This window comes from Boleophthalmus pectinirostris, unplaced genomic scaffold (genome assembly GCF_026225935.1).
Source record: "Boleophthalmus pectinirostris isolate CB_2022bp ecotype Guang Dong unplaced genomic scaffold, ASM2622593v1 HiC_scaffold_10, whole genome shotgun sequence".
NCBI classification, from domain to species: Eukaryota; Metazoa; Chordata; class Actinopteri; order Gobiiformes; family Gobiidae; genus Boleophthalmus; species Boleophthalmus pectinirostris.
Window position 1 is genome coordinate 22,327,264 of NW_026570971.1, and position 13,948 is coordinate 22,341,211.

The 13,948-nt window shown below is 37.9% G+C and overlaps 1 protein-coding gene across 3 annotated transcripts in view; it reads left to right on the forward strand.

Moving 5' to 3' along the window:
* Positions 1-13,948, forward strand: part of fgfr3 (fibroblast growth factor receptor 3) — a 104,417-nt gene that overhangs the window by 50,039 nt on the left and 40,430 nt on the right. For all 3 annotated transcript variants that reach the window (XM_020919789.2, XM_020919788.2, XM_020919790.2), the window contains exon 5: positions 9,270-9,439. In XM_020919789.2, the coding sequence (XP_020775448.1) occupies positions 9,270-9,439 (170 nt within the window). The remainder of the gene's footprint in view (positions 1-9,269; positions 9,440-13,948) is intronic.

Sequence of the window (13,948 nt, forward strand, 5' to 3'; positions counted from 1 at the left end):
CTGTCATGACTTTCTTACTCAGCCCAAGGACAGGTGTGGCTATATTCACTGTAGCATTTTCTTAAGATTGTAAAGAAGTGCCAGCTTTTTATTTATTTTCTTTTACATTGTCATTTGAAATTTCATTTGAAATTGGTCTGTTTGTTGGATAAGTAATATCGACAGTCAAAAGCATTCACTCGTATCACATTAAAGGTGCACTGCAAAACTTTGTTTTGCCTGAAATGTTCCATGCTATGACATCAAAAATGCAGATTGATTCATCAGCTGGTTTCACTTTGTGGAAACTGTCTGACCTCGCAGCATTATAATTTGTTTGCTCGACGGTAGGCAGGTACTTTTTTTTATTTAACCAGTCGCTGCTGTTTGGTCGTGAGCGCCAGAACGCTCAGTGGTGTCCAAATAATTGCCAGCATAAGAGCAAACAAAGCAGAGAGTGAACATGTCTGTCAACGATCTTTGTCGTTTTGTTGCGAATTAAAGGTGCAACAAAAAGCGCATAGTTTGTATTTGACAAAGGAATTTCAAAGGAGGATAGCGTATGCAGTCTGCTATCCCAACTCGGGTTGGTTCAGCTCTTCGCTGACTGGACGGTGCACGGGCTACAACCTCCAGGGTTCTTGCAAATCGTCTACTGTATTTTGATTCCTGTCCTGGAGAGAAATGAAATTGAGCCGAGGTGGTGCCAGCCTGGCTATCAAACATGTCCATAGCATTTATTCATTAAGTGTATTTCTGTTGCTCAAAAATAGAATCATTCCTTCTGTGAATAAGGGCGACAACTGCAACATGTTACGTAGTGCACCTTTAAAATACACCCCTACTATTTACACATTTCGTTAAAGACGTAATGCAGTATATCTAGTTACTTTCCACTACACAGTTCAATTTGAAGCTGTGTAGACAGACAAGAGCCCATAGGAAACAGTGGGTCAGTGAGTGGAGATATCAGGTTGACTCATTTTCTGTGTGTGCCAAATGAAATGATGCTACCAGCCCAAACTGCAGCCGAACAGACAGAAAGACAGAGGAGAGCAGTCGTGAGCTCATTCCTCTGTGCTGTCCCCCAAAGCCTTCTGGGAAATGGCACCAGACTGAGACCCGGCAGCCGCACCAACCAGGACTGCACTGAAAGACCAATTTGTGAGATCGACATTGAATTTGTCTCACTTCTTTATCTGGGGAAAAGGCACATTGGAAAGTGGATGGTCGTTGCTATTTTTGGAGGAGGAGTGTCTGGCCATAGGTGAATGCAGATGCTTTTTGATACATAGAGAGAGGTTTATGTATTGCAATATGCATATTAATTTGATAATGTTCATTCTCACGCTTGATTGGTTGGTTCATCTTGTGCATTGGCAAGGGTTTCGCCTTCCTCTTATAGATGACATGTTGAGGACTTTTTCACTGTTCAAAAGATATGATATTTTTGTTTTAAATTGTCAATTGCTAAGACAACGGTTCTAATTTTTCATATTTCAGAAAGCCATGGAATCTCTATTGGATTTCTGAGTACTAGACTTTGGGGAATACAATATTGTCTTTTGGAAAAACAGATAAGTGCCATTTGAAAAAGCAATTGGAGGCTTGTAGTTTACTTAGTATAGTAATATTTTCGAAAGCCAATTGTATTTTATTGCTATTAAAATATTATTCCTTCCTCTATAGATTATTGTCATTGCTAATAGCTCTAGAAGACGGTAACAAAAAAAAATCTACTTTCTGGCAATTTTTTTTAAACAGTGTTATATATTTTTGCTATTGAACTTTTAAAATATTTCATAGAGGTGAATTTCTTAAGATGAAACACGGCTAAGTTTGCAAAGTGCACAGTATTTTAATCAAATTCTGCTAATTTTGCTTTTGCAGTGAAATTAATTTAACAGATGATTTGACCATATCATTCTCCATCGTCACCCCTTTGTGTAATTTACCATCGGTTCACCCATATTTATTAGGCTTTAAATTATGTTTACTCCCCAAAATATAACAACACAACAAGAATCTTTCATCACTGAGGAAAGTATTTAACTCCTCTGAACTCTACCTCCCACGGTTCACTTATAAACTCTTCTCTATCAGATCTGTGGCACACTGCGAGCCTGTTAGTCAGTACACACAGGCCTGTTCTCCGGAGCTATGTACCATGATGTTGACTCTGGCAGCCCAACAGAGGGGACCTGCGCGGGGCACTGGTCTGTGGGACGGGGGGGTGGGACAGGGGGGTGGGCTGTTCCTGCTTCAAAGGCTCCACTGTATCTCCTCTCCGATCTGCTGTGTGCTGCTCTACAGCCAAGTTATACCATTACAGAATGACCCTCCTGATTAGGTTGTCCAGGGATCAGTGGCCGTGTAGTTGTTCAATGGGTGTGGAGTGATAATGCTGCCATATTCAAGTCTGTGGGATTACGTGCTGCCATATTCAAGTTTATGTGATTACGCGTTCCCATATTCAAGTCTATGGGATTATGTGCTCCCATTTTCAAGTCTATGGGATTATGTGCTGATAACCCCAAACACCTATGGATTTAAATATTTGCTTCCTATGGTTTATGGTAATTGAACACCAATAATTTCATATATAGACTAAATAAGGCGAAATTGTATAGCTCAGTATAATAATAGCTCAAAGTAAATGTTTTTATCTACTTATTTTTGTTTAATATAAAGCAACTAGAATCTAGGCTTGGGTCATTAACTCATCAACATTACTCTTTTTTAATCGTTTAATAATTTGTTTTTGTATTGTATAATTGATGTATTAGATATTAATAACTATGTAATTATAATAATTGTATAAAATATTAAGTAATCACAATAAACAAAAATTGTATAGTAGATTATTCAAATTGATTTTAAAAATTGTGAATTGTTGTATTGTATAATAAATAAATAAATAAATAATCCCACACAATGTTAGACAAACTGGTATAGCAAAAGTTTTTTTAATGATTTCTGATTTATTTTATTCTATAGAGCGTGACTGTAGACTCACCACGGAGCTCAGGTGGTTTTCTGAATGCCTCCCCATTTACTGTGAGCAGCTGATACGGACACTTTTCAGCCCAGAACTGTAAAAATAGATGTTTTCCATTTGAACCAGCAGCAGCAGTGGAGGCATAGACATTTTTGTTCTTTTTATTCTGTGTGTTTCTGATTTACGGGTCCTCTCTGCTCGGCCCGTGTATAATTGCCAGGTTGGTATTTCCTCCACTCTGGTTTGGAGCTGAAGCCTGGAAGAAGAGGAGAAAGAGGGGCAAGACATATACACTCCAAGCCCACTTTGGGACACACGCACAGGGCCAGGGGTCACAGATAACCCCTTGTCCCATGTGTGGATGTAGTAGTGGTATAGCATGTCACATAGAGTGAGAGGTGAACTGAGGAGGGGCCTAAAATACATGGGCGTACTCCGGTGTGCTGTTTGTTTGGTTTGAAAGTGAAAATGGACTCCGAAACACGGCTGGTGTGATCGGTATGTTAACTGTATACCACGCACCATGGCATATAAATGTACACTGTAACTGAGACCAAGCTGCTTAAGGGACTCTTAAAGGGGCCTCACACAATATTTGTATGTGCTAAATATGCAAAAGCTTTTAGTGTAAAAAGGGATGTTGATAGTAGTGGAGGAGAAAAATAGACACTAAGGTTGATGTATATATAATGAGAGATTGATAAAATCTAAAAATAATCTTATTTTGAAACGGTGTTCCATGTGCAGGTTTATTGGTGATTTATAGGCCCAATAAATCATATCTAAACAGGAGCCAAGCCAAAAGAGCAATTGTCTGTGATAACAATGTTATTGCTATAAACTTTTATGGAGGAAGGTGTTCCATGAGCTTGTTTCTATGGAGAATATTCCACAATATGTTACTAAACGTCCATTTTGACAAACAGGCGACTCCACAAAGCCATGTTGCTTTTCAGATCTATGGTGAGGCAAGCACGATCACAATAAGAATGCATTTTGTTCCAACGTATTTTGAGCAAATGAACATTTGTAAATGAATAAATATAAGGTAGATAAGTTTATTGCTATATTGTGGAATATTTAAACTGGTGTGGTATCCTTCTTTGTAGTGTACCATTAAGTAGGCTACTTGTGAGTTCAAGGTTCAAAACAGCACTTTGAAATGGACAGACCTGTTTCATATTTGAAGCTATTTTAAGATAGAGCATAGTATAAAATGTTTTTATTGTATGCGACAAAATTATTTGAAGAACTAAGCCTTCATGGTTTTGTCTGTCTTCTCTAATGTGTCTTTCAAAAGTCAAATATTATGGTTTCTATGCCGACCAATTAGCTCCAAACAATACAACATGTGTCTGAGCCTTCATAAGACACACTGTCATCATTTCTGCAGCTCAAATGTGGATTGCGTTTACTTCAAATCACTGACAGACTCCAGCCCATATGTGCAGTTATTCTGATTGACAAGAGACCCCTGGCACTGTCTCGTTCAGGGTCTACAGCAGATAGTTTTGTACTTTCTGATTATACTTTTTCTGCAATTTTCATGGGTTTCAGCTTCATGCTATGGTGCTAAGACGCTTGACCATCCAAAAGATATCATATTTTGATTGGATGTTAATTGCTTTGGCAACTATCCAAACTTTTCAGAATTCTGAAATCCATGAATACGGTAAATTAGAATAAATTGAAGTAGGTTGAGTTACTCTTTGAGGTACAGTAGTTGTGGAAAATGCAGTAGCGGTAGTGGTTGGTGGTTTTAGCAATCAAATTTGTTTACCTAAATTTTACTTCATTGGATTGTATACTTTGTAAGATTGGATACTTCATATGACTTCATTGCTCATTTGCTTTCTCTGCTTCTGTACTGACAACACTTGTAATGTAACCTTTTGTTTAATTATGCAGGCAAGAAAAAAAAATAAATAAATAAAGTGAGAATTTTTTTACATTATATTTTTTGTTTTGGTTCTCAAGCCAATTATCCAATAAGAAAGATAAGTGAGCTCTGGGTTGCCAGATGGTAGTCGTGTCCTGCAAATGTCAATCCTGGTTAGGGTTGAACTGCTGTAAAGGGAGGAATATGTTTCTGTCTTCAGCAAGAATACTAGTATATATCTTTCTCATATTTGTTAAGTAGGCTACTTTGTCTTGGCTAATCACATTATGTCCATCTCTTTAAGCTTAATTCTTCTATTGAGTTATTACTTGTCTTTAAGGGTGACATCATAGTGTTACAGTCATCATCGGAAAATAATCCTAGACTTCTACTTCTAACCCTCTCCTCTTTGATCCATTGTCTTCAGTATTTACTATCCTGCCTTTGTGATTGACTTGTGGCACACAGTTTGTCTCTGGCTGCTGTCTTCAACATTTGGCTTGGTTCTGGAGTAGTAATCACATACAGATACATGAAGGGTTAGAGACCCCAACCAAAAACTTAAGACGTGTCCCTGAAAACAAACAAACATAAATTGGCTTTGTAACCGAATGTAATGCATTTGAATAGCCTGCTGGCATTCGCATCAGACTCCCCAGCTCGCAAACACAAACACTGGCCCATAAAAGGATAATATCTGTTAGATTTCAGGGCTTCTCCGTGCTGTATTTAGAGTGACTGGAGCAGCGTGGTCCCATTGCCGTTTGTACACACTGTTTTCTTGGCGTTGTAAGCAGCCACACACACGCACAAATAAAGCTGGGATTAGAGTCTTTAAACAGGCCCAATGTGTGGTCCACCTCATGAACTAGGTCTGAATGAGACAAATTTGGGACAAACTGCGGCAATGAAGTGAGAATAAATGGGCAAGAAGTAATCTAGATGAAGTAAAAGTACTGTTACTGTGAATGCAAACAACAAATAAAATCACTTTGGATTGGGATCTGGAAGTAGTCCTGTCAAGACCTGGTTTGGGCCTGTTAAAGACTCACTATGCAAACGTTTGTTGGGGGTGAGATGTTATTACTTAGTCTGTATTGTTCAAGAGTATCAAATCATGCATTTTTAGGGGTGTAATGATATCCAATGTATCGTATCTCAGGATACGATATCGTCACGGTATGAACCTCACGGTATGATATTTATTGCGATATCGCAGGAAAGCTCACGATATGGTGGGGAGGCTCACAATTAGGGATGTAACAATATCCAAATTACGTTTTCACATTATACACCTCAAGTATGATATTTATTGCAATATTTTGTGGAGGCTACTGTTAATATGCTACTTTTTCCTCTTAAAATGCCTTGACAAGACTTAAGACTTAAAAGTGCTTAGAACTGTTATTTCTTCATGTAGTCTCCACTGAAATGGAGCAAAGGATCATGGTCAATGTAGTTCCCTCTGTCTTTTTTTTTTTTAAGCTATTGCTGCACCATAACTCTTAATTTAAGCAAAAAGACTTGGATATATTGTGATGGAATCTCCTCTCCACAGATCTGGCCTGAAATTTTGCCTGGTTACATGCCATAATGTGGATCATTCAAGCAATATCAATAAAATGTTCATGGAGACAAGCAGTGGCACGCCCTCAACCAGAAAAAGTGACATATTGTACAATATCTTTAGGTCCAGGTATGGATCTGGTTTCAGCATAGTCTCTGTTAAGCCTTTCAGAAGTTTTGGGCCTGTTTTAGTGCTTCTTCATGAGCTTTGTGAAGTTCATTATATACAGAATTTGAGTCTATATTATTCCCAGTATTTTATTTTCATTTGTCCTAACTGACCTAATACATAACCGTTATCATACACTTTTCCCACCATCAAAAACACTGTGTTATAATTTGCAGAAACTTTTAAGATCTTCTCCACTTTAACAAACTTTATCAGACTTAAATTTGTGTGCGACAGTTGTGTGCTGCTGCTGCTCCATGCTACATTGAGATGGTAATTAGCTCGTCTCTGTGGTTGTGTTTGAGGGAGTAAAAAGAGACATCTGATGACCGGTCAACCACCTCCCCAGCCTTTTTGTCCCCCTTTACGCATCACTACCCTTCTCTCTATCCACACACGGGACAATGGCCGGGCTCTGACTCCTTTGTGCCCAATCTTCTCAATACAACTCAATAAATCGCACTGACAGCTTCCCAAATTCACAAGACCTGATGATTCAAATGGACTGTGCCATTGTAGTGTCCTGGAGCACAGGGGTACCAGCATTGTCCCCTGTCCCATACAGCTCCATACCAGTGATTCACACCCATGGAGCATCCGTCAGAATAGGTTTTATAAGTTTTACAGCGCTCAGAGGAAAAGACAGTACAGGTTTTGGCGGGAAGTATGTAAAGATGCACTGGACCTCACAAGCATTAGCAGATTCTTGGACCTGTTTGTATAGTGAAATAGAAAATTGTCAAAAGTTAAAGATCCCATATTACGCAAAATTTGCTCTTGTGAGTTTTATGCCATGTTATAATGTTGATATCCAAGTCTCATGATACGATATCATCACGGTATGAACCCCACGGTACAATATTTATTGCAATATCCTGGGAAAGCTCACGATACTTTGGGAAAGCTCATGATTAGGGATGTAACAATATCCAAATCTCTCGGTACGATATTTTCACAATATACATCTCACGGTACAATATTTATTGAGATATTTTGTGGAGGCTAACAAAACTGTTAATATGCTACTTTTTCCTCTTAAAATGCATAAAACAATACTTAATCTAAAGAACTAAGACTATAAAAGTGCTTAGAACTGTTATTTCTTCATGTAGTCTACACTGAAATGCAGCAAAGGATCATGGTCCATGTAGTTCCCTCTGTCTTTTTTTTAGCTGTTACTGCACCATAACTCTTAATTTAAGCAAATAGACTTAATTAAGTAATTCAATATATTGTGATGGTCCACGATATTATTCTGAGAACTTTGACAATAAGACATCACTATATTTCGATTATTGTTACATCCCTAGTTGTTACCTCCTAAGTTGGAGTTTTTTTACTTCAGTTTGAAATAAGAACTCAGCTTAAATATGCAGGGTTTGCGTGTTAAACATGTGTGAATGAAACAAACCATGACTCCAGGTCTGTTTTTGATGTGGAAACAACATTATGACAGATCGTAACATGAGAAAATTGCATAATATGGGCCTTTTAATAGACCAGCTAACAGTTTCTCAGAATGGGCATGTCCATTTTGATCAAGTTGCCTTTCTTTCTTTCTAACTAACTGTAAACAATATAAATTACTTTGATCAAATATGTATATCTATATTGCACATCACCTTTGTGCTGTTTTACCTTGTCAAGTTAATTCACTTATACTTTGTCAGTGAATCTGCTGATCTGACCGAGCATCTTCAAACCATTATGCATTTAATTAAAGTTATTTATTAAGCCTGTGAGCCCTCTCGGTGATGATGTCCACGCTCCAGTGCTTGTTGTTTGGGGGAGTGAAGCGTTGAGGGAAGAACCCACATCTGCTCACTACATGACAGCCTAACTCCTCCAACATGGGCCAATTTGAAAACAGGGCAAACCAACAACCCCGCCTGTGCCATCTTTGAGCTATTACCAAAACATGTGAGAATGGAGTCCTGCAGGGTCTTCCCCAAAATGTTCCTGTGATCTGAGATTATTGGAGGAATAGAAAACATGGCCAGACTAGATTTGAGGTAGCGGAGGAGAAAGATGGGGAAATTGGAATGCACCGGTCAGGGAATTGGAGAAGCATTTTGGATGAGTGGTCAAAAGTCCCTCCAGAACCTTTGTCCAGTTGACAGAATTAAATTTTCTTTTTGACACAAGTCAAATTAGGTACAAAAGTATGATGCTGCTTAGGGCTTACAGTGGTTCCCTTTTTACAATTGTATATATACTCTTCTTATTATTGCTTTCTTCCCATAAATTAATCAAATTGACTATTCATACTTGTCCAAATTTGGTAATGGCTTGATCCAAGTTTAGTTCTGTGTAGACTTGGCTTAATTCTGCTCTAGTTCTGGTTTAGTTTTGATTGATTTTCAGGTTTAGTCTCTGTTTAGTCCTAATGTTGATGTGGCGTGCGCATATTGGTTTACCAGAAATCCTTTACCATCTGAACTCATGTGATCAGGATTTATGTTTTCAGACGGTTCAAATACTAATTTAAAATAACCTATGACCTTAACGTCTGACCCTTATGTTGAACTTGTGTCACGTGAGTCTTTTCTCCAAGCATTGAGTAGATTTGGCGTTTCTAAACACACTAGAATACAATTATTGCAATTATAGTAACATCTCAAAATATTAAAAAGCACAAATGGTATTGATGATTAACCCCAGCTTTGTTTTGTGCACAGAAGCTCCTTATTGGACCAGACCTGAGCGAATGGACAAAAAGCTGTTGGCGGTCCCAGCTGCCAACACGGTGAAGTTTCGATGTGCGGCCGCTGGAAACCCCATGCCCACGATCCACTGGCTGAAGAATGAAAAAGAGTTCAAAGGAGAGCAGCGAATGGGAGGAATTAAGGTAAGGGACACCATATGAATCTGTCCACAGAGCTACAAAGTATGTATTTATGTAGAAATGTGTAACCTAACTATGTGCATCTGTATTGAATGTTGATATAAATATTCATTATTGATTCATTATTGATAGGACAACTACTTTGCTCCCTGCCTTGTGTTTATAGGTGACATTTTGAGGACTTTTTACCATTCAAAAGAGATAATATTTTGTTTTGAATTAGTAGTACTATGACAACAGGCCAAGTTACAGGTCAGATTTGTGGAGAGGCAACTCCACGCACAGTTTTTTTTTTTTTTTTTTTTTTTTTTTAAATATTATAAAAACACCTGTAATTGAATACATGTAAGATAAATCTGTTTAATGTCATATTGTGGCATTGTGACATGTCCATAGAAACATGCATGTAAAAACAGGTAAAGACCCCCAAGCAAAAAGTTACCTTGTGCACCTTTGACTTTTAGTGTTATTACTGTATATCTAGATCTCACTGACCTTTTATTACATATTTCACAAACCATTTAACCTATAATCTTCAATTTCTTTCAAAAGTTAGTATGAGAAAACCTTTCTTTTGGTGAGTCAATGAAGACACTTCAGCAGCACTGATAAGAGGTCATGACCAGAGCGGGCTGTATTTCCTCCAGTGGCCTTTCTAAATCCTTGCTAGTCCGCTCTTTTGCCCTCTGCACGGGGCTGGGATGCTTCTTACAGTGAAAGTCTATAAGTGGAGCTAGTGCTGAAATCTTCTCACGGTAAAAATAAAGGTCACAAAACAGCACGCCATGATCCAGGTCTCTAAACTAAACTAAAATAAACAGGGCAAGTGCGTGGAGAGAGGAGAGATAGTGCCCGGATAGTGGACTGATAGGCCTGTGTTGACAGTAATGTAGTGCGGTGGACAGCTGTTCTACTCAGTTTTGTCATCGGACTCTTCCTAAACACTACGATCTGCTGTGGCTTAAAGGGACAGGGCCAAGTCTGTGTTTGAGAGACGGATGTGAAGATGTCATATTCAAAAGAGCAGGATTGTTGTAAAGTAGCTATTAAAAAACTCAAATAGTCAAAATGTTTTTGCTTAAAACAAATCAGATCTGTGGAGAGTCGAAAGAATGACTGTATTTATTTATTTAAAGCCGGAACAAAGAGAATGTTTGGTGAATTTTACCAAGGGGAAAGATGTTATTGCCCTTCTTCCTACAGGAAAAGCTTAATATACCAGTTAGCCCCATTAGCAGCACATTATATACATCATGACCAAATAACAGTGATTTGTTAAATTAAAAAAAGTACCAACCTACTATCAAATGAACAAATCCTAATGCTGCGAGGTCAGATGCTTTCCACAAATGAAACTGGCTGATGAAAGCTAGGTAACGGATCTTCCACTGAGAAAGTTGCACAGTGCACCTATAAATAACAATCAAAGTACAAAATTATAACCAGATATTTGCAATTTCCTGGGATTTTGTGTAGTTTTGATTCAATGTAGGTCCAATTTTAAAGTTGTAAAAACTGTCACAATAATACATTTGTTAATTATGTCTGGTGATTTTAACAGCATAAACATTATTTAGTTAGTAGTATATGCCATACCTGAACCTTAAAAAAGAATTGATTACAAAAACTTTAAATTTGACTTTTTTGACATATTTAATTCATGCTTCTATTTCTACTGTTGCTTTGTTGAAATCATTTCACGTTATGATTTTGCACAGTCCTAACCCCTTATCAGGCCCCACTTGTTCAAACAGTAAAATAAAGATACAAGTTCATTTTGAGTGAGAAACAAAGCTTTGAAAACATTGTCTGAGTTCCATTCATTTTTTAAGGGATTTGAAGAGATTAGATTGAGGAGATGATCCACGCAGTTTCAAGCTTCCAAAATCCAGAGTCACGCAAAGGTGTTTTAACATCAGCATCTGCAATAAGTCAAAAGAATCAAATTTAGTGTGTGTTTTGAGATTTTTTGGTGTCATTTTGACCACAGAGCTTTTAAGGAGCACTGTGTAACTTGTACCCATGGAGATGTTATTGCTTTGCCTGGAATGTGCCACATTATGGTTTTAGGCTTGACTATTTCGATAAAAACAAGCATGTGACACTACAAAACTAAGTTACAGGTCAGATCTATGGAGAGGCATCCTCTCTCATGGTAAGACAGCAGGTTTTCAAGGTATTTTTGAGCAATAAAAACAACTAAGAGACAAGTAGATGGCGGACCCTTCCTATGAAAGTTGCACCTTTAAATTGTAGTTGTGCTATGCTTTAGTGCTGAGAGAGGGCTGTCACAGAAGTGTTCTTGATCCTCCAAAGAGTTAAATGTAATGAGATCCTGCAGCTATTAACAGTTTACAGAGATCTCTAACATCTGCTCCCAGTGGACCTCTGCAGTTGTCTTGCTCTGGACTGGCCCTCACACCTGTCAGCCCCGCTCACTCTCCCGCTATAACTCTCAGAGACGTAAAGTGTGTGTGACAGATTTTTATGATTCTCTAATTTTGACTTAATTTGGTGGGATTATAACAAGATTTTAAGATTTACTGAAGAAAGTTTATAACCATGGTGCTAAATGTCTTGGAAAGATGCTTAAAATAAAATATATATATAACTTTTTACCATAGCGTAAATTCTAGACAACTACTACTCCTGCTTCATTCTCAGTTAAGTTCAATTGCATCCAAATATTAAATTTCAGTGTGTACTGCCCAAAATTACAATAGCAGTCGTCTCAGAGGGCTTCACAAAATTGTTGATTTAACTAATTGAAAGTTAGGAAATCAAACAGTGACAGCCATGGGTCAACAAAAGATTAGCCAGGATTCACCGGAACTTGACAATCCAGAGAGTCCCCTGCTCTTCTGCACAATTGTACAAATATTAAATTGTAAAATATGTCTGTTGGTTGGATGTTTCTTATGTTTCTTATCTATATTTTCACAATCCTGCCATTTAAATTATAGAATAGAATCATAGAAGAATCAAATTTATTTGTCATTCCAGTATAAAAAATACACAGAAACGAAACAATGCACTCAGGTCCAGGTCAACAGCAGCACAGATAACAATAAGAACAAATAGTTATAATAAGAATAAATAGTTATAACAAGAATAAAATAGTTAAAAATATTGTATGTCAACCCGCCCCCATTTTCTAAAGTGCGTTCCAAGTCAGTGCTGTTTTGTAGTGTTTTTTCTGACAGAATTAATCTGTCTCACGGCATCAGGATAAAAACTGTTCCGTAGTCTCGTGGTCCTGGCCTGTAGGTGGCGCAATCTTCTGCCTGATGGGAGAGCTGTAAAAAGTTCATGTGCTGGATGGGTGGAGTCTTCCATGATGCTGATATAGATATATTAATTTGTCAGTCAATAACAATGGAGTTCTGATTTCTCTGAAGTAGTCTGGCAAAACATTAACTGCTGTGACGGCCATTTTGTGTCCCTGTGCTCCAGTTGCTCTATGGCTGGCTTATAATAGGTGTCATCAGATGTATATCTATAGATGTATGGAGCGGGGATATGTGTGTAATAAGGCCTCTAGAGCCTGTTGGACCCAGTGGCCTTGTCCTGTGTGGTGTCCGGACTCACTTTGACATTATGAGTTGTCATCGTTCGATTGCCCTGCGATTTGGTCTGAATATAGCCCGGGCGCTTTAAGCCTGGCATGGCATAGCTGAAGTGGTTACTAGAGCTCTGTGAGTCCTACTGTGGCCAATTAGGCTAAAAGTAAAGTCAGGTGGAATATCATTATGAAGAAAGGGGCAAGTTTGTGATAGCATATTCAAAGTTATGAAATAAAGAAGGATGGATTTGTTTTGTCATTTGTAATTTATTTGTCCATCATAAGGGTTAGAAAAGGTGGCTTAGGCCTATATTTTTAGGCTATATGCAGTAAAGTAGCAATGCATTTCTTTTCATGCTAAACACAAACAAGTTTATGTCCAATTTGTTCACTGACCTCAACATTTTTATGACATTTTTATAAGAACCACAATATAAGAAAATAGTGGTTCTAACTTGAAAGACAAATACAAAATCATCAGCATCATTTTCTTTTAGTAAAACTTGTCTGAGTTTCAATACTGAGAAAATCAATTCTCTTGTCTTGGTTGGTCCAAAAATCATCTTAACTGAACACAAAAATTTCTCCAAATGTCATTTCAAAATAGCTTCTTCTGTTTCTCAAAAAAAAAAAAACATATTACCTTTTAAATTCATGGCAATCGATCGAAGAGTATCATTTGAATTTCACTTGAGTAATAGAACTATGAATAATCATTATAGGGTATTATTAAGACATTACCGTCCATGTCTTAACCATACACACCAATGGATAAAGATCTTATTGTTGAATTTGGAGACATTAGTCTTTGTGTCTGTATTGGGACGCCCCACCATACCCCTGCTCTTCTCCTGGGGCAGCTCTTAAACCAGTTAGTGCCCTCTATGAGGTTAGGACTGGCCTTGAGGAGGGTGAATGCAGAGATTGACCCAGAGCAGAGGGGGACAGAC